This window comes from Lampetra planeri, chromosome 29 (genome assembly GCF_965212315.1).
Source record: "Lampetra planeri chromosome 29, kcLamPlan1.2.h2, whole genome shotgun sequence".
NCBI classification, from domain to species: Eukaryota; Metazoa; Chordata; class Hyperoartia; order Petromyzontiformes; family Petromyzontidae; genus Lampetra; species Lampetra planeri.
Window position 1 is genome coordinate 710,897 of NC_136135.1, and position 27,071 is coordinate 737,967.

At 59.1% G+C, this 27,071-nt stretch overlaps 1 protein-coding gene across 1 annotated transcript in view; it reads left to right on the forward strand.

The window, feature by feature from the left end:
• Positions 1-27,071, forward strand: part of LOC144728535 (tetratricopeptide repeat protein 12-like) — a 195,354-nt gene that overhangs the window by 134,281 nt on the left and 34,002 nt on the right. Inside the window, 3 exon segments of the mRNA XM_078608037.1 lie at positions 18,302-18,370; positions 20,424-20,525; positions 23,384-23,486. Coding sequence (XP_078464163.1) covers positions 18,302-18,370; positions 20,424-20,525; positions 23,384-23,486 — 274 coding nt within the window.

Sequence of the window (27,071 nt, forward strand, 5' to 3'; positions counted from 1 at the left end):
TCGTGTGGGTCCACCACTGGGCGTCGTGTCTGCGTGTGTGCGCGTGGTGCTGGCCATGCCGGCCTTCATAGATGCTCGCTAACAGCACTTTCTCCTACCTGCGGTGTGTTTCAGGCGATACGGAGGATTTGTATCTTTTGTGCGTGTGTGGGGTGTCTGTTCCGACCCCGGCAGTTTTCGGGTTCCTATCCTCGCGTCCCGCCACTCTGACAGGTCGGAGCGCCCGCGTGTCGAGAGAGAGCGAGAGAGAGAGTGTGAGAGTGAGAGAGTGTGAGAGTGAGAGTGAGTGAGCGAGTGAGCGAGTGAGTGAGAGAGAGCGAGTGAGCGAGTGAGAGTGAGTGAGCGAGTGAGCGAGTGAGTGAGAGAGAGCGAGTGAGTGTGAGTGAGTGAGAGTGAGAGAGAACGAGCGAGTGAGTGAGAGTGAGAGAGTGAGCGAGTGAGTGAGAGTGAGTGAGCGAGCGAGTGAGTGAGTGAGCGAGCGAGTGAGTGAGTGAGCGAGCGAGTGAGCGAGTCAGTGAGAGAGCAAGTGAGAGTGAGTGAGCGAGTGAGTGAGAGAGAACGAGCGAGGGAGTGAGAGTGAGTGAGCGAGTGAGTGAGAGTGAGTGAGAGTGAGTGAGGCGAGCGAGTGAGTGAGAGTGAGTGAGCGAGTGAGTGAGAGAGAACGAGCGAGGGAGTGAGAGTGAGTGAGCGAGTGAGTGAGAGTGAGTGAGAGTGAGTGAGGCGAGCGAGTGAGTGAGAGTGAGTGAGCGAGTGAGTGAGAGAGAACGAGCGAGGGAGTGAGAGTGAGTGAGCGAGTGAGTGAGAGTGAGCGAGTGAGAGTGAGTGAGCGAGTGAGTGAGAGAAAGCGAGTGAGTGAGAGAGCAAGTGAGAGTGAGCGAGTGAGAGTGAGCGAGCAAGTGAGTGAGCGAGCGAGTGATCCGCGGCCGTTCCCGTTCCCGTCTCAGCTTCGTCTCTCTTCTCGCCGTATCCATGGCAGCCAGCTCATCCCATTAACGCGGCAGCCTTAATTACCACGGCGGCAGCAGCAGAGGTGACCTCGCGCCGGCGTTAACCCCTTCCCTGCCTCGCTCTCAAAATATAACAACGACAAACAACAACAAAAACAACAACCGCGCCGGTGGTGTAACCGTGCGCGCTTTCTAGACGTTCACGAAGCTGACCTCTCCAAATATCGGCGCATTTACAATCGGATCCGATTTCGGTTCACCGTGCGTAGTTCTCGACATCTTTATCGGTGGGTAGATATCGATATAAATAGATGGAAGATTCTACCCGTGTGTAGAGTTTTATATATCTGGGAGTAGAGATGGATGTCAGTCTCAATCTGGGCTAGAGAGAGATCGAGTATCTATCTGGGACAGAGAGAGTGAGAGAGGTCTCTATCTGGCAACATCTGACCACTCGTTGAGGCTCATCCGGAGAATCTCCGCTTGGAGCGCCTGGCGGCAGCGTGCCGCTCACGTCTCTCTCTCCCAGCCAATTGGTCGCGGCTCTTTTTAGTTTAACCCCCTAAACCGCGCCGCTCGTTCCCTGCTCTGCAGCCCGATCTCTGTTGCTAACCCGAGAGATGTGTCTCTCGCCGTAGCCCTCACCTTCACCGTGACCCCGGCTTAACCCGATCCGTTTCCATTGCTCGGGGGCGTGACGGAGGAGCGGGAGCAGTGGGTGGCGTGGAGGGGGATGGGGGGGGGCTTGCCGGTAGCAGGGGGCCGAGCGGTGATGATAAGGCGGCAGCAGCAGCAGCGGCAGCAGCGGCAGCAGCGGCCTCAGGTTTCGGCCGGGGCCCTGGAAGCCGCAAATTGAATTTGTGACGGGCGACGTCTCGCTGGCGACGGCGCGATAAGGGGCCGTGCAGGCGGGCACACACGCACACACACGCACACACACGCACGCACACACACACACGCACACACACACACGCACACAGACAAAGATCCCCCGGGTAGCCTCTCTAACGGGCTGCTGGGGGCAAGTGCTGGAAGCAAGCAGCAGCTATGAAGCCAGCACGGCACACGAGGTGGGTGGGGTGGTCAGCACCGCGCTCGGCCGTCTCCGTCTCTTGGGGCAAGTGCTGTTAGCGAGCACCTATGAAGGCCGACACGGCGCACGAGGGGGTGGGTCGCCAGCCCCACACCTGGCTACCTTTGTCTCCCCAGTGGCGATGTTTTTGCACACCGCACCAATTACTAATTTTAGGAAAATCCCACATCACATACAGACACAAAAGACAAAGATCCCCTGTACAGCCCCAACAGACCATTGGGGAAAGTGCTGTTAGCGAGCACTTACGAAGGGGTGCGTGGCCAGCACCACGCCCGGCCGCCTTTGTCTCCCCAGTGGCGATGTTTTTACACACCGCATCAGGTACTCATTTGCGGCTGAGTCGACCTGGGGGAGGTCACTGGTGTTGGTCGTGAGCAGGAATCGAACTCGGGTCGCTGGGTTCGTAGCGCAGCGCTCTAATCACTACGCTACCACTGCCCACAACACACAGACACAGACACACACACAGACACACACACACAGACACACACGCGCGTGTGTGAACTTCATCTCCCTCCTCCACTGGGCCTGAGTCTACGCGGGCCGGTGGACGGATGCAATGGTGACACTGCGCGTCTCACCTCTGCGTGTGCGTCATCCGCGTGCGCGTGGTGGAGCGGTAGTGTAGCGGCTCGAGCGCTGCGTTACGAACCTGGCCACCCGAGTTTGATTCCCAGCTCACGTGCCACATCGGTGACTACTATGTGAACGTGCCTGGGTCTCTCCTGTGTCGAACTTAGTGCCTGGTGCAGTATGTACACATCGGCACTAGGGAGACAAAGGCGGCCTCGTGTCATGCCGGCCTTCGTTGGTGCTGCTACTCGCGAACAGCACTTGCCCCAAGAGTCGATTAAAGGCTACACGGGGGATCTTTGTGTGTCCGCGTGACTCACTCCCTCACAACCTCATCACAAGGCGTCGCCGCCGTGTTGGAAGTCCCGTAAATGAAAAGGACCGTGGCACGCTGGGGGGGGGGGACACGGAGTGATGTTCCCGGCCGGAAATGAGCTCTAATCTCACGGCCAATATTTGCCTCCTTTGATGTGGGACGAGTGCGGTCACGGGGTTCAGCGCGGTTTGGATTAATGTCGGGTTCACAGTGACAGGGTCACTCCCGGAGATGTGGCATCACGGGGGGGGTGGAGGGGCTGCCTTGGGTAGGCCGAGAGCAAAGTGTTCATCAGCATCATCAAAGTAGCATTGCTCATGCTCGATTCACTGCTGGATGAAGGCCTCACCCAAGCTGCCGGCTATCCCGACGTGCACGGGGATGCGGCAGCAATCCATCTCTCGCTCCGCCGCTTGAGCCCATTGCGTCGCTCGCTCCATCTCCACGGTAGACGTCCTCTCGCCTGCCGGGCGCGCTCGCTTGTGCCGCTGCCACTCCGTCTAGCCTGGCGACGCCACACGGCAAACGGGAGCCGAGACGAATTCGTGGCAGTGTCGCCCTGACACGGAGCCACGCGACGCACATAATGTGAGCAGTTTAACGCGTAGTAGCGAGCTTTCGCGACCAATACCATCCTTAATAGAGGTTTTTTCTGGGTTAGATCGCGTAAATATGTGTCGTTAAACCCGCCACCACCCGACACAGCCAACTAGTAAGGGTTGTCACGTCAACAGAACGTGCCAATTCGTCACTAGTACAGTACACCGGTGTGTTGGAGAGCCAAGGCACAACATTTACAATCTGAGTACGACGTTTCGCCAGTAATTACAACTAGCTTCACCAGGCGACAGCCAGATTTGCGGTGAAGTCCACCTGTTCTGTTCCATTGTGAGCAACATGGGGTAACAGCAGCTCGGCGAAAAGTGAGCCATGCGACCCACGGAAAGCGAGCGTCGTGGCCCAGTAAGAGCGTCGTGCGATTCCGGGCTGGACCGACGCGTGCCAGAGACTGTGCGCCGGTCCAGCGCGCGGTCACGCGGCCGCGGAATGTTCGTGGCGAGAGAGCGTCGCCCGTTCAGGGTTCACGGCGGCGATGTACGCGCCACGGCGGCCAACGCCGATACACGGACACGGCGCGGTGAATAATTCACCGCGCCGTGTGGGAGGGAAGCCGGTCGAGCGTATTTGAGCCATGGCCCAACTTACCGTTTGCTCATGCGAGAACATTTTAAATTGGATCATAATTTAAACACCGCCAGGAGCGGCGCTACACCTGTTAGACCGCGCGCGAGCCACGTCCGCGCTCTTCCGCCGTAGCGTCGCCGCGGCCGTCTGCCTCCTCTTGCAAGCGGGAGAGCCATCCCCGCGTTCCTCCTTCCCTCCCTCTCCCGCCCGCTCGCTCGTCAGCTCGGCGCGCGCTGCGGGGTCAACGCCGCGCTCGCCACCCCGCCGGTAACGACCCTGACGACGGGCCGCCCGTAATGGGCGCGGTAACGATGTCACGCGAGCCCACGGGAGGATTTGGAATTCGAGAGCTCTTCATCAATCCCCGCGGGCAGACAGATCATCCCGCGAAAAATACCCCTGAAGGATCGACGGCGCTCTGCCGCGCGCTCGCGCGGGCTCCCGTGGCGCCGGGGTCACAGCAATCGGCGCGGCGCCGATACCACGGCAACCACGGCAATCACGGTTGCCGTGGTTGCAGTGGTATCGGCGCCGCCTGCGCCCCGCGGGCACAGCTGCACTGTGGAAGGCACGGGGTGTCCCGCTAGCGGACGGTGCCCGGTGGATGTCGGGTGGACTGCAGGCAGGGTCCGACAGGTTCGCCCCCTAGACACGCACAACTTTGTCGCGGACTACAGGAGCTACCCAAGGGTGAAGGCGCAGCCCCGCAATTTCTCGCTCGCGCCATTGCTGGCAGAAGGGCTGCCACGAGAGGGAGCTCGAGAGAGAGCTCCCAGGCCGCCTCATCCACGCCGGCCAGACGCCTCGCGAGAGGTGCGAGTGCCCACGCTTTACCCCACCGCACGTCGACTAACTGCGGGTGAGCCCGTTCATACTGCTGGGAGGACAGGGGCAGTGGATGTGCGCCGGGGGTGGGGGTGGTGACTTAACAATCTCGCCCCCATTGTTACAAAGGGCACTGGATTTGCGATGTCTCTGCTCTGCAGGCTCCGCGTGGCTGCCAACCCGCTACACGCGGCAGCTCCATCGCCAGAGACGAGAGAGAGACACAGAGAGACACAGCGAGAGAGAGCGAGAGAGATGGTCTACCGCACGCTAATTACATTAACTCCACACAGCTGCTGGCTACTCACGCGGCACTGAGCCGACTGTGTGTTGGCTGCGGTAGCTAAAGGATCCGTCATCGGCAACATCGGCATTTTATCGCCTTGCAGTAGAAGGGAGGCAATAACGCCGACTTAAAAACGCCAGGATATTTGTTACAATGTGTTTTTGTGTGTGTGTGGGGGGGGGTATCTTATCCAACGGCTAAACTCGCTGGGGGTACCCGGACCCCCACGGCACCCACAGCGGCTGGCGCCATCCCCGGCTCGCGGCACCGTCCGGCGATGCGCGGAGCGACGATCGCGGGCAGGGGAGGAGGGGGGAGCGTGAGAGGGGGGGGGGGGGCGTGCGGGCGGGGGGTGGGGGCGCGTGACCCCCATTACCCTAACGGGATGAGCCTGGCCCACGGCGTCATCCTTCTTCTCGCGATGTCCCTCCCACACACCTCCCCAGCAGCGTCGCATTCATCACTGTTCCACCATGCGGAGGCGTGGGGAATGGGGGGGGAGCCTCCACCCCCACCCTCCCCCCCGTCCCGCCCCCTCCCCGCCATGCCTATCGCCACTCGGAGCGCGCGGTCGCGAGCGATGTTGGTTGCGAGCGACGTCGCGGTGGGGTCGTGCCGTGAAGGTTGCGAGCCACCATTCCTTTTGCTCGTCCACCCGCAGCCCCCGTGTGGTGGTGGTGGAGGTGGTGGTGGTGGAGGTGGTGGTGGTGGAGGTGGTGGTGGTGGTGCAGGTGGTGGTGGTGGTGGAGGTGGTGGTGGTGGAGGTGGTGGAGGTGGTGGTGGTGGTGGTGGAGGTGGTGGTGGTGGTGCAGGTGGTGGTGGTGGAGGTGGTGGTGGTGGAGGTGGTGGAGGTGGTGGAGGTGGTGGTGCAGGTGGTGGTGCAGGTGGTGGTGGTGGTGGAGGTGGTGGAGGTGGTGGTGGTGGAGGTGGTGGTGGTGGAGCGATGCCACGCGACCCTGTGCAGGTCGTGACTGCGTTTGCCGGGGCTGGCCACTCCACTGATTGGTTCACGTCTCGCGTGCTCACGTCTGGGCACCACAAACATCACGGCGCGGACGCCGAATTGGTTTCACCCATCGGGCAGTGTGAGCCTGAAGCGTGAAAGTGCGTCACAATAGTCTCGCGTGAAACACAAATATACCGTCCCATTCGGAGCACCAGGGTTGTTAGCTGTCAGTTAACGTTAAGAAAGATCCCCGTACAGCCGTGAGCAGACTGTGGGGGAGGTGCTGTTAGCGAGCACCTGTGAAGGCCGTCACGGCACACGAGGAGGTGGGCACCACCACGCCCTGCCGTCTACGTGTTCTCGATGGTTTTGTATACACAGGTACTCATTTGAGGCTGAGTCGACTTAGGGGAGGTCTCATGGATATTTCGGGGACATTATTTCACATCTCTGGGACATTTCGGGCGCGCTCATTACGCGCGCGCGCATGCGTCCCTCCCTCCCGCGCGCCTCCTTCGAGCTCTCCCGCGCGTCCATCCCCCTCGCTGGCCCCGCGGCCACCGCGTGATGAACGCCACCGGCCACGCCTGCCAAGCGTCCCCGACGCGGTGCCAACGAACGCCCCGCGTGAGAAATTACCGCAGCCCACGGCGGAGCGCGCGTGTCCGCACGTAACGCGTGGAGCGCGCGTTCTACTGCACGGCAGAAGGGGCGTCACGTCCCGACGGGCCCGCAGCTGTTCCACCCCCTCCCCCTGTCCCCTCCCGGTTGGTTCAGCGCACAGCTAAGCAGCGAGACCGCACGCACGCGCACAGGTGCAGCAGGACCCTGCAGCAGCAGACTCGTGAAGCAGGGCCGTCATAGAGGGTGTTTGATTAGGAGGGGTGGAGGGTCCCTGTGTCTGCGAGATGGACGGCCCTGTGAGACATGGGGGGGGGGGGCTGCGAGCAAAGGGGGGGCCTGTGCGCAATGGAGGCCCTGTGAGACATTGGGGGGCTTGTGTCAGGAGATAGAGGACCCTGCGTGACGTGTAACGAATCATCTGTGAGGTCCTGGCCATTCGAGTCACGGTGGCACCGCCACCTCCGACCGGGTTGGCACGGGGACACCGCGAGGCACCGCACCTAACGCCCCGTAGACCCACACAGGTGCGGGCTTAGTGCCGAGACCGGCCAGGGCCCTCCGCAGTTTCACAATCCCTGGGCACGGGAGCGACCCCGCCCGCCAGAGAGCCCCGTCACGCAACGCGGCCGCTCGCCCGCGGCGCGCCGTCACGGCAATGCATTAAGCGGGTTGTGCCGTGGGGCTGAAAGGTGAACGGGACATTTGCGCGTAATGAGACGGGGAGGCGTCCCCGCGCCTGGCCCATCATTCAGCATCACGGGCGCCCGCAGCCGCTCGGCGTGGGGCCACGTCCCACCAGACAAAGATGCCCCGTGTAGCCGGCACGGGGCTGTCGGTGCCGAGCACCTCCACGCCGCACCAGCCACGCGGCGCACGAGGGTGGGGGGCGGTGTGGCGACCACCGCGCCCTCTTTCTCTCCGGTGCTCATGTTTACTGCACACCGCGCCAGAACCCCCCCCCCCCCCACGCCGTGTAACCTACACAGGAACATGGTTTTCTACTGATTTAAGGCTGAGTGGACCTAGAAGAGGTCCAGGACCGGTTTAGGTATACGTCACTGATGCTAGCCACGAGTGACAATCGAACTCGAGTCGCCGGCCTACCGCTAACCACTGTACTGCTCGTCCCCCCACATATAAAGTACACACACAACGTGTGTATGTGTATACACACCCGTACACACTCCGGGGAACCCATGTATGCAGTTGTGTATGCTCACTGTGTTGGGATTATCCCAAAAAATCAAACATTCTGGCCGAGGTACGATTCAATTTTTTTCTACCAAAACTGCTGCCACTTGGCCGTCGAGTGCCGTCACGCCCCCCCCTCCCCCACCCCCCCCCCCCCCCCCCCGGCTATCGAGGGCGCTGCGCACGCGGATACCGCGCCAGTGGTCCACAAAGAACAAACAATGCCGCCGTTTGTCCTGAGACAGCGGAGAACACGCACGTGTCGCAACCCGAATCTCCGCCCGCACACAGCGGCCGGGTCGCCGCTCCATCCCCGCGCCTGACGCCCTCTGGAACGCGTTCCACTCCTCGGCTGCCGCTCCGTTGCCGGTCTCCGCCGCCTGCCGCAGTGGCTTCTGCCCGTGGCTTGTTTATGTTTTTTGTGTTATTCTGAAAGGAGATAAAAACGAAGCCCATCATGCTAATGGGGGCCGATAAAATACGTACCACTTCACGAGAAGCCAACAACGATGTGTTCGTTGTGCGCTTGTGACGCGCGCGCACAAGCGCGGCCTCCCGTCCGCGCCGCTCCCCTCTCGACTCCCTCATTGCGATTCGCCGCGCGCGCCGCCTCCGTTCGTGCTTCGTTCGCACTTTCAAGTCTCGCTGCCATTGCCCGCGTCCGTCAGCGCGCGTGTTTCTGATCCGCAATGCCACACGCCGGCAAATTCGCATTGATAAAAAAAAAACCCACGCAACGAACTCTCCCTCTCACGCTCGGTACATTTGCTACGATGCTCTCCCGTCATTAACTTGAGAGTATCGCGGGCGCTCCGACCCTGCCGTCACCCCCCGCGCCCCGCACATCTCGCCCCCGTGGCGAGCCCGGTCCCGCCACGGGTCGCCGTGCCTCCCGGCGACAGCCACGGCTCGTCCGGGCGTATCAGGCGGCCCGAGCTGCGCGGTCACCACCCAACAGCTCCGTCGGTTGTCCCGCGCCGAGTTGCGCGGTGCTCGTCGTCGCTCCGTAGGGACGGCGATTCATTCATTTCGTCTGCGGCGCTGATTTTTCTCGCGCCCCATGCCGTCCGTCGTGCGGTGTAGCCGTGGGCGTTGGAATCCACCCCTCCCCCCTGTCCCGTGGTCACGGGTCTGAGCAGCAGCAGCAACAGCAGCAACAGCAGCATCAGCAGCAACAGCAGCAACAGCAACAGCAGCAGCAGCACCCATCAGAGGTAGGAACTGGCCATCAGCGGGCCACCCGCTCGCCTGGCGCTGCTGATGAGAGACTGAGTGTCGAGTGAACGCTGCTTCAATGATGCACTCTCAGAACGGGGGCGTGAAGGGGACATTTCTTTATATTTTGTAACAGACCCCCACCGGTGCTCATCTCCCGTTTACAGCCCTGAGCCAGTGGTGGAAATTCCACATTCCTATGGCGGGGGTTGGAGGAGTTCGTCTATCGATATGACAACCAATGGTGACTTCTCCACTGAAAAAAAACGACTTCGATCTAGATGTTTAGGTCAACTGGTCTTCTTCAAGAATCGTTGTAGCAGGGGCTTTGATTAAACATGGACACGGGGCGGGGGTAATGGCGCTGTCCGCTAATGTATGCGCATGTTCTCACCGGGGCCGCTCCGGTGTTTGATGGTAATTAAATATCTCATTACAAATATTAATCAAATCAAATTCATTAGGTGACTGCTGGAACTATCCGAATGAAATCAAGTGTAATATCTCATGTTGCGCTCAAAATGAGTGTGGCCTCCACGAGAATATCTCATGTTGCGCTCAAAATGAGTGTGGCCTCCACGAGACGCCGATGGAGAGGGCTGTCCCCCCCCCCCCTCGTCACTCCCCCCCCCCCTCGTCACCCCCCACCCCCTCGTCACCCCCCCCCGTCACCCGCCCCCCCGCCAGCCCACCAGGATCCCGCTGTGCTTGTACGGTGTGACGACTGCGATGAGTGAGACGTCATCTCAGTCGCAATCATCTCAGGCAGTTCACCCAGCGCTTCGCGGCCGCTGTGCCTCGGCCATCGGTGGTGGCGGAGTCCCAGCAGCTGCAGCAGCGCCGCGGTGTTTTGGGGATGCCAGGAAAGGAGAGGAGCTCGCAGTTCACGAGCCGGGGCAGAGCAGCTCACCTCCGTGCCGTTCAGTGGCCGATCCAGCACTCCACCACCTCCTCCCCGTTGGTCGCACAGGCAGCCGCCAGCCCCCACCCCCGGCCCTCTCAACTCCCTCGGTCGCGCATGCGCAGTTGGGGCAAACGGTGCGCAGTGAAGATGGAGCCGTGGAATGAGCAAGGCTGAGAGGCACTGAGTGAACCTATAACACCTGGGTCTGTATTGTGACCTCCCGCCAGCGGCGAGCCTTCCACACTTCACGTGGACACCTCAGAGTGCACCTAGCTTGGCACAAGTGCTTTGGCTGACGCCACCGCCACTTAGTGGCGAATGGCGGCTGTTGTCGTGGAGCGCGTGTGCACCTAGCCTGGCACAGGCGCCGCGGAGCGCTGGGTCGCGGCATTGGGTCTCGCGCTGCGCTTACGAACCCGGTGACCTGGGTTTGACTCCTAGCCAGGGCTAGCATCGGTGGCGAGTGATATCAGAACCCGTCCTGGGCCACCCCTAGGGCGCCTCGGCCTTAAATACATTAGTTAGCTGGTGCGGTGTGTAAACGTCAGCACTGGAGAGACAAAGGCGGTCGGGCATGGACGCTGGCCACACCACGAGGATCATCCCGGCCTTCAAAGGTGCTCGCTCACAGCACTTGGCCCGAAAAAGTCTGTGAAAAGGTAGATGGGGAATTTTTGTCTTTGTGTTCGGCTGTTATGTATTCCATATGCACTGCGATACATATGTACGCGTGCATACGTATGAGCTTATTGTGCATTCAGCACACGCCACGGCACAATGCGGATTTAGCGAGAGCTTGCAACGCCTTAAGACGCCGACACACCGGGGAGAGCAATCAGCCTCTGCCTATCCACGGGATGGTTGAAGGTCTTCCCACGCCCTGCCAGTCACGCGGGGGGGGGGGGGGGGTTATTTGACCATACTTCACCACACTGGTAGTCATTCGCCCTACTGCCACATCCGGTTCACAGTGCGTGTCTGAGTGGGCTCAGCGAGTGGCTCTTCACGTACGCGGCGCGTTGGGGCGGGGGGGGGGGTTGGCACGAGCCATGTTACATATGCATTTCTAAATAAAACTTATTTTAGATTTTGGAACAGGTAAAAACCCATTGGGAAATAACGCTCATTTTACGATGGGGAGTCAGGTAACACAATTGACAGAGCCAAAGATCCCCCGTATAGCTTCAACATACTTTTGAGGCAAGTGCTGCTAACGAACACATATGAAGGCCAGAACCAGCACTCAAGGGGGTGGGTGGGCCAGCCCGGCCGCCTTTGTCTCCCCAGTGGCGATGTTCACACACCGCACCAGGTACTCATTTGAAGCTCGGGGAGGCCCAGGACCGATTCAAACAATGGTCACTGTGAGCGGGAATCGAACCCTGGTCACCACGTTCGTCGCGCAGCGCGTTAATCGCTACACTGCTACCACTCCACTCCACCACAGACCACCTGGTTACTACAGCAGCACCAACAACACGCCAGGGACAAAACAACCGCAACACGGTCACGTTCCGCATGACAAGGGCGTGCATCGTGAACCACGGGGCAGCGTACAGGAGTCGCCCGGCTGCCTCTCCCACACAGACGCGGTCCGCGGTCTCCGCTCGCAGACCGCGGCGCGCTCCACTCGATCACTCGCCCGGCCGCTCGCCCCGCGTGTCACCGTCGCCGTCTGGGTTATTGTTTCACAGTCATTGCGAGCACTCGAAGGCTTCAGCTGCTGTTGCTAAACACACACGAAAGGAGCCAAATGCAAAACCGCCCCTTCCTCCACGGGGCATCCACCGCCTCCTGCAAGTCGTGGGATGGTGATTTAGTCAAGGGTGGATGCGGTAGGGTGACCTGGTTTTTCCTTGGTATGGCGTGTGCCGGTGAGTGATGGAAACGGGCAGTAGCGTTACTATGTGGTTCATGGTTAGAGATACACACTCACATAGACTCACACAGAGAGACCCATCGACTCACACAGAGAGACCCATAGCCTCCCATTGAGACCCATCGACTCACACAGAGAGACCCATAGCCTCACATCGAGACCCATCGACTCATACAGAGAGACCCATAGACTCACATCGAGACCCATCGACTCATACAGAGAGACCCATCGACTCACACAGAGAGACCCATAGACTCACATCGAGACCCATCGACTCGTACAGAGAGACCCGGAGGTGAATGATCGAAGTGGGCGGTGGCGTTGCCACGTGGTCCATGGTATGAGATCCGTGTCGTCACTCGCGCTCTGGGCTGTTCCCGATCGCCCGTCGTGCCAGCTGAGCGGCGCTCGCGGCGCGGTTCACCGCCGACGGCGCCGCGCGCGAGCTGCGAGCTGCGGGGATGCGCCGCTTATAACGCGGCCGTGGCTTCTCGCAACGGCGCGTTGAGATGTCTCCACCACACTCCTCGTCACGCCTCTCGCCCTGAAGCAGCACCGTGCCGCCCTGCCCCCCCTCGTGATGCGCGATTAGTTTTTCGCTTAAAGTTGTACATTGCAGTCCGTAGGTTTTTCTGTTGTTGAAACACGATTTGTTATCTCACGCCAGCTTCAATTAAATGTCTGTCATTCGGTCGGTCGCTGTCGCAAAATCAAGACCGTATCACCCCCCTCCTCCACCCGCCCCGCCCCCCCCACCATATCGCCCCCCAATCCTCCCCCCACCACCCCCCCCATATCGCCCCCCCCCTCCTCCCCCCACCACCCCCACCATATCGCCCTCCGCTCCTCCCCCACCACCCCCACCATATCGCCCCCCCTCCTCCCCCCACCACCCCCACTATATCGCCTCCCCCCACCACCCCCACCATATCGCCCCCCCCCTCCTCCCACCCGCCCTCGGTCCAACTGCGTGAGGAGTTGGTCCGCGACTGATGAGCGGAGATGCATCAGCCGGGCGCCTCTCGCGCGCCTGAGATCGCGCGCTGCCCGCAGGCGGCGGCCCCTCCCCCCTCCCCTCCCTCCCCTCTCGTGCCGCGCGCGCCGCTCCCAAAGGAACCCGCCGACTTGAGGATGACGGGACACTCGAGGCCATTGTCGATGTCGGACTCTGATTGCATTGTTCATGGCGGCGGCGGAGGCTCGAACTGAAGAATTCGCACTTGGCGTTGGGCTTCACGATACGGAGATGGGAAGGGCTGCGCCCCTGCCCTCTCCCCCTCCCCTTCGTCTCCCCCCCCTCCCCCGGCCACAATGTTCAGGCAGAGGAGATCAATTGTCACACTGTTAGGGCACGTACTGTAAGCGAGCACCTAGTAAAGCCAGTGTAGCACATGACATGTTGATGTAGTCTGCACCACGTCGACCTGCCTTTGTATCCCCAGTGGCGATGCTTACACACCGCACCAGGTACTCATTTGAGATTGAGTCGACCTAGGGGAGGCCCGGGACCGGTTCGGATAATCGTCACTGATGTTGGCCGTGGAGTGGGACCCAAACCCTAGTCGCCACTATACTACCGTTCCCCACAATGAATCGACCCCCACCCCCACACCCCCACACATCCCCACACCACCCCACACACACCCCCTACACACCCACACACCCCCCCCCCACACCCCCCCCCACACCCCCCCCCACACCCCACCCACCCACACCCCACACCCCCACACACCCCCCCCCCCCCACCCCCCCCACACACCCCCCCCCACCCCCCCCCACCCCCCCCCCCCACACACCCCCACCACACCCCCCCCACACACCCCCCACACACCCCCACACCCCCCCCACACACCCCCACACACCCCCCCCCACACCCCCCCACACCCCCCACACACCCCCCCCCCCACACCCCCCCCACACACCCCCCACACACCCCCCACCACACCCCCCCCACACCCCCCCCACACACCCCCCCCCCCCACCCCCCACACACACCCACACCCACCCCCACACCCCCCCCCCCCACCCCCCCCCACACCACCCCCCACCCCCCCCCCACACCCCCCCCCCCCCACCCCCACACACCCCCACACACACCCCCCCCACACCCCCCCCACCACCCCCCCCCCCACACCCCCCCCCACACCCCCCACACACCCCCCACACACCCACACCCACCCACACACCCCCCACACACCCCACACCCCCCACACCCCCCACACACCCCCACACCCCCCACACCCCACACCCCACCCCCACACACACACCCACACACCCCCACACACACCCACACACACACCCACACACCACCACACCCCCACACCCCCCCCACACCCCCCCCCCCCACACACCCACACCCCCCACACACCCCCACACCCCCCCACACACCCCCCCACACACCCCCACACACACCCCCACACCACCCACACCCCCCCACACACCCCACACCCCCCCACACACACCCCCCCCACACCCCCCCCCACACCCCCACACACACCCCCACACACACCCCCACACACACCCACACACCCCCACACACACCCCCACACACCCCCCCCCCACACCCCCCCACACACACCCCCACACACCCCCACACACCCCCCCCCACACACCCCCCCACACACCCCCACACACACCCCCCCCCCCACACCCCCCACACACACCCCCCACACACACCCACACACATCCCCCCACACCCCCCACACACACCCCCACACACCCCCCCCCACACCCCCCCCCACACCCCCCCACACACACCCCCACACACCCCCACACACACCCCCCCCCACACCCCCCCACACACACCCCCACACCCCCCCCCACACACCCCCACACACACCCCCACACACCCACACCCACCCACACACACACCCACACACACCCACACACCCCCACACCACCCCCACACACACCCACACACCCCCACACACCCACACACACACCCCACACACACACCCCACACACCCCCACACACACCCCACACACCACACCCACACACACCCACACACACACCCACACACACACCCCCACACACCCACACCCACCCACACACACACCCACACACACCCACACACCCCCCACACACCCCCACACACACCACACACCCCCACACACCCACACACACACCCACACACACACCCACACACCCCCACACACACCCACACACACACCCACACACACCCACACACACACCCACACACACCCACACACACCCCCCACACCCCCCCCCCCCACACACCCACACACCCCCACACACCCCCCCACACACCCCCACACACACCCCCACACCCCACCCCCACACCCCCCCACACACACCCCCCCCACACCCCCCCCCCCCCCACACACCCACACACCCCCACACACCCCCCCACACACCCCCACACACCCCCACACACACCAGCCAGGCGCACGCTACACAAGCAGCTTATACTGCGCAGCCCCAGGGCTTGTAACGAGCAGCACGCTGCTCCGCCATTGGCACATCCACACAAACGTCTTTAGCTGCACGCGGCTCCGTGAAAGAACATCTGCTGGAACGGGAGCCCTTGTCCCTGACAATGAGGCCCGCTGTGGAGCTGATCTGTCAGCCTGGTCGTTGGCACGGGATCACTCTCCGACACACGACACACACCACACACGACACACGACACACGCCACACGACACACGACAAACGATACACGACACACGACACACGCTCTGACGCTGTGAGGGTGACCGCTCACTTGGGGCCATGTTCAGACCCACACTCACCTGGCCTCACCAAGCTGGTGATCATTTACGAGTGATAACACGATTTAACACAATTTTTGTTCCTGGGTACTAAGTATTATTTTTTAATTGCTAATGCCTCAAAAGTATAGACAATTGGCATTATTCCCCACAAAATTTGCTTTTGTGACCAGGACTTTATGTAAAGGAATGACACAAATGCACACCACGTTTTCACATTGAAAATAGGTAAATTTCTAAATATCACTGTCCTGGTCACAAAAGCAAAGTTTGTGGGGAATAATGTCAATTGTCTGTACTTGTGAGACATAAGCAATTAGGAAATAACACTTACTACCCAGGAACAAATAAAGATGTGTTACACAGTGTTCATTTGATCATCGCGCTTGCAGCTGCGGTTTAAACATTGTCCCCCTCCCACCGCCTCCCTTTCCGATGTCCTGGGGAATTTGGTGACTGTGGCTCGTGCAGCTGCCGTGGCTGCATTTGGGCTCCCATGACATGGAGCCTCACAGCTCATTGGGACCTTCCTGCTGAAATAAATGCAATCTAAATTTAAATCGTATCACTTGGGTCCGCAGCCCAGACGTGCCGCGAGACCCTGCCTGGCGCGGGAGGCATTACATCTGGTCGAGAGAAAGTCGCGGGCCCATTCTCTGCGCCTGCAGAGACAGGAACTGCAAAAGCTATCCGCGATCACAATTCACTCTTCGGTTGCATCAATAAAGAAACTTGCAGCTGTTAGTATTACCGTTCCACAAAGAGTGTTTATCCGATCGTCGAACCCCAAGAACAGATTCGCAGGTATCCTGATGATATCTGTAAGATATATTGGGGGAAAGGAAACCTATCAGCTGAGATAACATCATAGGGCAAGGTGGGGTTGACCCTGCTGGGGGGCTGCCATGCCTCAAATATCGGAGGAAGTACCCACACCCTGTGAGTTCGCTGACTGAGGTGCCATCCGTTGAGCAAGAGCGAAGAGCCATGCAGGTGACGCGCCGGGCAGAGATGACCCCCGCGTGATTCGCTGAGAGTGGCGGTCACGTGCAGGCTGCCCTGTGTGACGTCATCACAACCGCTTGGTTCCACACGCAGGCAGCAGCGCTCACGCCCCATCACACTCACGCCCCATCACTCTCCACACTCACGCCCCATCACACTCACGCCCCATCACACTCACGCCCCATCACTCTCCACACTCACGCCCCATCACACTCACGCCCCATCACACTCACGCCCCATCACTCTCCACACTCACGCCCCATCACACTCACGCCCCATAACACTCCACAAAATCACCGCGTTCACAGTAAATGTCGCGCTTCATTTCGCGTGCCGCCACCGCCGTCGCTGTTTGTATTTCGTGGCAGCGCCGAGCGGCGCGCGGCAAATTGAATGAAATACAACAACAGCTTCGCGCAATGTCACCTGGCTCAGGGGCGCATGATACAAGTTGTCGCGCACCCGTAGCGATGTCACCCACAGCGATGTCACCCACAGCGATGTCACCCACAGCGATGTCACCCACAGCGATGTCACCCGTAGCGATGTCACCAACAGCGATGTCACCCACAGCGATGTCACCCGTAGCGATGTCACCCACAGCGATGTCACCCGAAATAATGCCACAGTAACTGATGAATAAGTGTATTATAGCTGATGAATAAGTGTATTGTAACTGATGAATGAGTGAGTGTATTGTAACCGATGAATGAGTGTATTGTAACCCTACCTCGAACCTTACCTCTGCACCTACAGGAGATCTTCTGCTCAATTGAGCCACATTGAGGCATTGATGCTCAACTCCGGTTTAGAGCCCTGCAGAGCCGGTGGTGGAAATTCCACGTTCCTATTGGAAGGGCGAGTCTATGCGTTGGCGTTGTTGACTTCCCCCACAGAGCACTACTCGACGTTTGTCCTCGGTAGCTCCTCTCGTGTCTCCATGGCGACGCTCTCGGTATCCCCGGGGGGGGGGGGGGGGGTACCCCTCGCGTCGTCCACCACTCGGCGCGCCCGGACCCCGAGTCCTCATCCCCCCCCCAATTCCTCCTCGTCCCGTGACCCCCGCTCAGCCTCCGTGCTCCTTGCGGTCGGCGAGGGCGAGCCGCCGGTACCTCCCAGCGCGGCTGATTGCCTTGGACCTCCATCTCCTCTCCGCGTCTGACCCACAATAAATGTCACCAGACATTGGTCACATTTGTTTTATTTTCTCTGGGAGTTTTTGAATTAAAGGGAGAAGCCAGGAGCAGTCAGGGGCCAGGGCTGCGGGTTTGGGGACAGAGATGAAGGTGGTGGGGGAGCGGGGGGGGTTGCGGCTTCTGACGCTGCCGCCCTCAAATGACCTCTCCCGGCCACGGGAAATGAGAAACGGGAGCACGGGCGTCTCGGCGCCGATTGTTTTTGCCGTGCGCGCTCCCCACGCGGAGTTTGCCTAGACAACTCGGCGCGTCGCGTCTCGTCGCGATGAAAACAAAACCAACGACTGCGACGCGGCGTGAGTCTCGAAGCACGGCGAATGGCATTTATTCACTGACGCTACCGAGTCTCGGACGACCTGAATATCCGTGCGTGTCGCCTGCAGGGCATTGCGGGGAGAGTGACGCGCACGTGTCTGCCCCTCCTGGGTGACCCGTCAGGCCGCACGGTGATGGTGAGAACGTTTTTACTCGCGCACTCACTCACACGCTCACTGACGAATACAGACAAAGATCCCCCTCCCCCTCCCCCCGTAGCTTGAGAGGAACTGCTGGCGAGCATCTGATGAAGGCCGGCACGGCGCACGAGTGTGGGGTGGCGTGGTTAGCCATGTTCCTGGTCGCCTTTGTCTCCCCACACAGCACACCAGGTGTTCATTTAATGCCGAGTCGACCTAGGGAAGGTCCACAACGGTTTCGGATATTCACCACCACCCCCTTCCCCCACACATTAACAAGCGTGTGTTTAGACGATTTGGCCGCTGCTATAAATCCCCACGTGTGATGATGATGATATCAGCCACTGCCACGAGCTATCACGTGTGTCCAGGTCGCCTCTGAAGAACAGCTGATAGCTCAGTGGGGCTTTGCCGGGCAGAAATAAATATAAAATGGTTTAAAAATAGTCACAAGCCCACACACGCGCACACGCGCAGCTTAACGTACAGCTGGACATCACCATGCACGCGCGCTCGTTCTTGAAATGTTCTGCATCTTCGTAGCTCATCGGATTCCTACTGCAGTATGAATCAATATTCTGCTTCTAACGCGCACGTTCACGCTACTCACTGACACGAAGACAAAGATCCCCGTATAGACATGAACAGACTGTTGGGGCAAGTGCTGTCAGTGGACACCACACGAGGGAGTGGGTGGCCAGCACCACACTCTGCAGCCCTCGTCTCCCCCGGCGCTGACGTTGACTCCACGCCGCACCCCGAGGTGCTCGTTCAAGGTTGATGCGACCAAGTTCCGGAATCAATCACAGAGAGTCGTCACCGACGGTGGCTGTGGGCGGGAATCAAAGCTCAAGTGGCCGATTTCGCAGCGCAGTGCACGAACCACTTCACCACCACTCACACACTTACAACAACCGCCATTCGCCACTAAGTGGTGGTGATGTCACCACGACGCTTGTGCCAGGCTATGTGCACCTTGAGGCCACGTGAAGTGTCGAACGCCCGCTGGCAGGAGGTCACGGGGCAGACCCAGGTGCCATGGGTCGACTGACAAAGATGACCGAGATGACTGGCTGATGCACCACCTGTACCCCCTACTGTGCCAACTTGCTGTGCTTTAGCCACCCGGTCCTCCGCTCGTTGTTGTGAGCGTCGTTCCTCCGCCCTCCGTTGTTGTTGGAGGGCGACTACCTCCAACTGCCCACTAGCGTCCTTCACGAGCCTCCTCCACTGAGGCCGATCTTGACACCGCTAGTACCAGTCATCGGTAAGTCCACTCAGCTCCACGTCCTCCTGTACCACTTCACTCCATCTCTTCTCTAGGCCGTGCCGTGCCCGTTTAGCCCCCTCTATCCGGCTGAACAAAAGCTGTTTAGGCATGCGGTGGCTGGGCATGCGGGCTACATGACTCGCAGCCTTGCCTGCCGGAGGAGCTCACCGATGGGACTTTGCCCAGATCTGTCAAGGATTTGTGAGCTCCTCACACAATCCAGCCTGGTTGAGCCCAAGATAGATCGTAGGCAGGCCAACCTAAATGTTTCTAACCGGCGCAGATGCTCCATTAGGGGGGTCCACGTTTCGCAAGCGTAGAGAAGGGAGGGAATGACTGTGGCCGAGAAGACCTGAAGCTTCGTGCGGAGCGACAGACCAGGTAGCTTCCACACAGCGTTACGCAACCGATGAAAAGATATTGCCGCTCGACACACACACACACATATCTTCATACAAATATCCTAATATAGCCTTAACAAACTTAAAGGAGTGCCTGGTGCAATGTGTTAAGCATCGGCACTGGGGAGACAAAGGTGGCCGGTTGTGGTGTTGGCCACCCACTCCTAGTGTGCCACGGGGTCTTCATAGGTGCTCGCTTGCAGCACTTTCCCCAACAGTTTGTAGTCGGCTACACGGGGGATCTTTGTCTTTATCTTCGCTTTACACGTTTGCGTGCTCGTGATACGGCGCGCGTGCGTGCAGCGTACGTACGTATGTTGAACTTCCTTCACACCGTACGTAACCGACCGTGCTAATCGGAGGTGCGCGACGCCTCTAGATGAGCCTCGCCCTGCTCGGCCGAGTCCTGCCCAGGTCGGAGGTCGCGGTCAACGACGCCGTCTCCGCGGGCGTCGTCTCCTCGCTGCTCGGCTCGCTCGAGGTGAGTGGCGGCTCCGCTCGGCGCCTCTCACCGTGATCGCCTCTCCGCTCGCCCCGTGCCCAGCGAGGGGCACAAGCGCCGGGTGGAGGGGGGGGGGGGAGCGAGTGGGTGGACAGGGGGTCCCATTTCATTCGTTGTGCCAGGGCCCGTGCCAACCGCCCTCGCCAACTCACCCTCTGTTCCTTGCCTCGCCTCGTTAGCGATAATAGGACCAAACGAACACCCAGCCTCATGTTCTTCCCTGAGCCAGCGTTGACGCTTCGTGTTCACTACCGGAGGTTTTCCAACAGCCGAATTATTGAATCTCTACAGCTTCGATCCACACATAATCCATCCTCCTTTAACCACGACGGCACCGCCCGAGCCCAACTAATAGCCACGACTGCCACGACTGCCACATTGTCTCGACGGCGCGGGGATGGGACCGTCCACTCGGCTCCCGAGGACGGTCGCTTGCGTCGCTCGCTGCACGCCTCGACGCAGCGACGACTCCGCGTCGTTGCGGAGGCTCGAGTCGACAGAGGCATTCACGGTAGCAGGCAGAACCGAACACATTTGTTTCGATTCATTGAGACTGTAGAATACAGAGAGCGACCGACAATACAATGCGTCTGGATATCGTCATCGTGCTCTCGACCTGGCGGGTCCGCCACCGCCTTATGGCTTCATTTAGGTGATTTAGAAAACGTTTTTTGGTTTGGCTATGTTTGTTTGTTTGTTGTAGTACGGAGTTAGAATAATGGCTTTAATCTAAGTTGTCTTGCGGTTGTTGTTGTTGTTGTTGTTTGACTTGCATCCCACTGGGATTTTTGCACAGCGTTGGTGTACGGTGCTTTTTTTCTGGAAGACTTTGCAGTTTTTTCCTGGATTTTTCTGTTTGCGCATAGTCACTTTCAGATGTTTTCTTGTTCATGTTTTTGTTTGTTGCGGTTGCACCCGATTCAAGAGCCGAATGGCTCACGGGCTATACCTAATTAATTAAACTGAAAACTGAACCGCCGCAGCGCTGCCAACCGCGAGGGTTGCAACAACGAACCGTTGCCGTGTGCCGGTGGAGGAGGAGGTGGAGGAGATGGAGGGGGTGGAGGAGGAGGTGGAGGAGGAGGTGGAGGAGGAGGAACCCGTGAAGGGGCTTGCGGCCTCGTGGCCTCCCTGGCCAAACCCCCAACAAGTCCCAGCGCGGTGGGGAGGCGGAGCGCCAGGGTCAAGCAGCCGCTCTCTGAGTTATAGTTTCGTCTTTGTAATGTTTTTGATCTGATTTGCCCCGGGGTGGTTTAATTATTATTTTATTTGACGTGAAATTAAAGTTTTGGAGAGGAGCGAGATAATGAAACGCTGTTACACATAAATCTGCCAGAGCGCCGGCGCGTTCCGTGCCCAGAGCCTGCTGCTGCTGCTAACGAATCTCTTGCAGCATTAACCCTCGCACGTACCTCCTCCTTCCCGGCACCTCCTTCAATCCCTCGCCTTTCCTTCCCCGCCTTCCCTCCTCCTTCCTTCCTCCTTTATTCCTTCACTCCTCTTTCCTTCTCCTCATTCTCTTTCCCTCCTCCTCATTCTTCCCTCTTTCCTCCCTCCTCTTTCCTTCCTCCTCCCTCCTCCTCTTTCCTTCCACCGCCCGCCCCCTTTTCCCCACCCCACCCCTCGTCACCGACCCACCTCCTCAACCGCAGGAACAAAACTCAGTGGAACAGAATCAGAGCAAGCGCAGGAAACCAAAATGTGGGCAGCAGCGGTAGTGGGCGCGCGATGTGGGGGGGGGGGGGTGCGGGGAGAGGCGGAGGAGAGAGCGGGAGATGAGAAGCAAGAGGCACAGAGGAGCCGGCAGCGCAGAGCACGCGGCAGAGAGGGAGGAGGCTGGGCGAGGCTGCAGGGCTGAGCGTGAAGGAGTCTCGATGCGATACTTTATTAATTTCATCCCTAATGGCGGTCGTGGGAGACCTATGCCAGCTCCTATCCCGCCTGCGCACCACGTTTCAATTTTTCCCACAAATTTTCATCTTCTCACCGCATCGGCCCCTTTTCGCGTCCTTCGTCGCATCTGCGTCCCTTTATTTCGTTCGCTTTCCGCTCACTTCCATTGCCGCGCCCTCGGCTGTCGTCTCCGCGTGCATTTCGGGTCGAAGTTTGTCGCGGGCTGAAAGCCTCCCACGGTGGCCGCGCCAAAGGCTCGCGCGGCAAGTGCTTTGCACAGCGATCGGCATCGACCCGCGCCTCCCCCTCGCCTGGAGTGCTGGTGGTCGGGCTCCAGTGCTGCCCCCACCACGCAAGTGCACGCTGGGTAAAAGGGGAGGGGGGGGCGGGGGGTTCGTCTCATACATCAGGCGACGCCGTAAGGCAACGCACAGGGACAGCTGCCACCGGGGGCACCCTTGTGCGGTGAGACGAGGCGCCATGATGCGAGTGGCTGATTGCGCGTAAAGCGCCGTGAGACGCCGTCCGTGTAAAGGAGGGCGGCTCCGTCAAAACAAGTCGTCAATTCTCATTATTCTCATTATCCTCATTATTATCATTATCCCAGTCAGAATCAACCCCGCTAATTAAATCCTTCCGAGCACAAACGCACGGTAGCAATCGTTAAAGAGTCCCCGGTAAACATGCACCTCGGGCCCAACGTCCCACGTTTGCTGGACGATGTCGTTTCCGTGTCGGTCGTCTCGCGTCGGTGAGCATCACGTGTCTTTGCGGCGGTGCGGTCGCAGGCGTGAGCAGCACGTGTCTTTGTGACGGTGCGGTCGCAGGCGTGAGCATCACGTGTCTTTGCGGCGGTGCGGTCGCAGGCGTGAGCAGCACGTGTCTTTGTGACGGTGCGGTCGCAGGCGTGAGCATCACGTGTCTTTGCGGCGGTGCGGTCGCAGGCGCGGGACGGCGGCCGCGTCGCGGTGCTCGCCGCTCGGCCGCTGGCGGCGGTGACGCAGAAGAGCGCCGCGGCGCGCGGGCAGCTCGCGCAGAGCCGGGCCGGTGAGGACGCGGCGGCGCGCGCGCACGCACACAGACGTGCACTCCCACGCACACAGACGTGCACTCCCACGCACACAGACGTGCACTCCCACGCACACACACGTGCACTCCCACGCACACACACGTGCACTCCCACGCACGCACACGTGCACTCCCACGCACGCACACGTGCACTCCCACGCACGCACACAATGCTGTACGTGAGAAGGCCGATGCTTTATTTTTTCATCAGCTACCTAACGTTGCTTGCAAAACGTGGGCCCCTCTAAAGAAGGAACATCTCTGCCGGTTTGATAATTCAAGATGCCCTGCCTACGATCCACCCTGATTTAAACCAGACTGGATTGTCTGAAGAGCTCACTGATCCTTGAGAGATCTGGACAGGTCCCATCTGTGAGCTCCTCCGGCCGCATGAAGCGGGCTAAACAGTCTTGGTACAGGCTAGAGAAGAGATGGAGTGATGTGGTACAGGAGGACGTGGAGCTGAGTGGACTTGCCGATGACCGGTACCAACGTTGTCAAGATCAGCCTCTATGGAAGAGACTCGTGAAGGACGCTGCTACTGGGCAGTTGGAGGCAGTCGCCCTCCAAAAACAACAGAGGGCAGAGGCGCGACGCTCACAACAACGAGCGGAGCGCCGGGCGTCTAAAACGCAGCAGGCGGTACAGTGGGGAGCACAGGTGGTGCATTTGCCAGTCTTCTCAGTCAGTCAATCCGCAGCACCTGGGTCTGTCCCGTGGCCTCTGGCCAACGAGCCTTCGACATTTCACATGGCCTCAAGGTGCACGTAGCATGTAACATGCGCGATGGTGATGTCAGTGTCACTTGATGGCGAATGGCGGCTGTCGTTGTTGTTTGGGGACACTTGTGAGATGAGAACTGGCGCTGGTCCCTGGTTCGACCGTGGGCGACTAGAGAGGGATGTTGACGCATCCCTCCATCTCGCGGGGCACACGCTCGTCCACCGCATGGCAGGCAAATGACAGCCCAGATGCATCCTGCAGGGCCCCTGATGCAATTACGGTTCCCAAGAATTAGACCTCCTTCATTTCCCGTAAAACTGATAGGATTGTTTGGAGGAATAATTCAATCCGTTTTAATGTAAAACATAAAGGACTATCCGTAACCCCGGCGATATTACTTAACCGAGAATATATTTAATCTTCGCGGTTCCATTATTGACGTCCTTAATTTAATAGCTCATGTCATTAAATGATAACGCCGCTCCGTGTATTGCCACGCAACGCATCCCCTTGCGCCGATCAGCTGGCTGAGTTCTCCCATCTCTGGTGAAGAGTTTGTGTACATCTCTAGTGAAGTGTGTGTACTCTCAACTCTAGTGAAGTGTGTGTACTCTCATCTCTAGTGAAGTGTGTGTACTCTCATCTCTAGTGAAGTGTACTCTCATCTCTAGTGAAGTGTGTGTATTCTCATCTCTAGTGAAGTGTGTGTACTCTCATCTCTAGTGAAGTGTGTGCACTCTCATCTCTAGTGAAGTGTGTGTACTCTCATCTCTAGTGAAGTGTACTCTCATCTCTAGTGAAGTGTGTGTACTCTCATCTCTAGTGAAGTGTGTGTACTCTCATCTCTAGTGAAGTGTACTCTCATCTCTAGTGAAGTGTGTGTACTCTCATCTCTAGTGAAGTGTATTCTCATCTCTAGTGAAGTGTGTGTACTCTCATCTCTAGTGAAGTGTGTGTACTGTCATCTCTAGTGAAGTGTGTGCACTCTCATCTCTAGTGAAGTGTGTGTACTCTCATCTCTAGTGAAGTGTATTCTCATCTCTAGTGAAGTGTGTGTACTCTCATCTCTAGTGAAGTGTGTGTACTCTCATCTCTAGTGAAGTGTACTCTCATCTCTAGTGAAGTGTACTCTCATCTCTAGTGAAGTGTGTGTACTCTCATCTCTAGTGAAGTGTGTGTACTCTCATCTCTAGTGAAGTGTACTCTCATCTCTAGTGAAGTGTGTGTACTCTCATCTTTAGTGAAGTGTGTGTACTCTCATCTCTAGTGAAGTGTGTGTACTCTCATCTCTAGTGAAGTGTGTGTACTCTCATCTCTAGTGAAGTGTGTGTACTCTCATCTCTAGTGAAGTGTGTGTACTCTCATCTCTAGTGAAGAGTGTGTACTCTCATCTCTAGTGAAGTGTGTGTACTCTCATCTTTAGTGAAGAGTGTGTACTCTCATCTCTAGTGAAGTGTACTTTCATCTCTAGTGAAGTGTGTGTACTCTCATCTCTAGTGAAGTGTACTCTCATCTCTAGTGAAGAGTGTGTGTGCTCCCATCTGTGGTGGTGGTGGGGGGTGGGGGTGGGGCGGTATCGCTGACCACGCTCGCCAAGAGGCTCCGAGCAGAGACCACAATTCGGTGTCGCCGATGAGTAATGGTTTCAATTCTGGCTCTCGGCTTCTTTTTTTTGTCGAAGACATTTCATGTCTCTGCCGTCGAGCTCCGCACACGCGTGTGTCACCGCACGCACGCGTACACGCATAAGCGGCGTGTACTTGCCCGTTCGATCTCAAACACTCCCTCACTCGGACACTCACACACTCAATCGTGTGCTCACACACTCACTCGCCCACTTGCTCACACACTCACTTGCTCACTCACTCACTCGCACACTTAACCGTGTGCTCACACGCTCACTCGCTCACTCGCACACTCACTCACTCGCACACTCAATCGTGTGCTCACACGCTCACTCGCTCACTCACACACTCACTCGCACACTCAATCGTGTGCTCACACGCTCACTCGCTCACTCGCACACTCACTCACTCGCACACTTAACTATGTGGTCACACGCTCACTCGCTCACTCGCACACTCACTCACTCGCACACTCAATCGTGTGCTCACACATTCACTCGCTCACTTGCTCACTTGCATACTCACTCACTCGCACACTCAATCGTGTGCTCACACGCTCACTCACACACTCACTCGCACACTCAATCGTGTGCTCACACGCTCACTCGCTCACTCGCACACTCACTCACTCGCACACTTAACTATGTGGTCACACGCTCACTCGCTCACTCGCACACTCACTCACTCGCACACTCAATCGTGTGCTCACACATTCACTCGCTCACTTGCTCACTTGCATACTCACTCACTCGCACACTCAACCGTGTACTCACTCGCTCACTCGCTCACTTGCGCACTCACTCACTCACTCGCACACTCAATCGTGTGCTCACACACTCACTCGCTCACTTGCTCACACACTCACTTGCACACTTAACCGTGTGCTCACACACTCACTCGCTCACTCGCTCACTTGCACACTCACTCGCACACTCACTTGCTCACCTGAACACTCTCTCCCTCGCTGGCGCACTCGCTCGCACGGTCGTCTCCGCACAGAGCCGCGGTGGTTCGCACGCTTCGCGAAGCGCTCGCTCACAAACGCTCGCCCACTCGCTCACTCGCTTAACCGTGTGCTCACACACTCGCTCGCTCACTCACTCGCTCGCTCACTCGCTTAACCGTGTGCTCACACACTCACTCGCTCACTCGCTCGCTCGCTCGCTTAACCGTGTGCTCACACACTCACTCGCTCGCTCGCACGCTTAACCGTGTG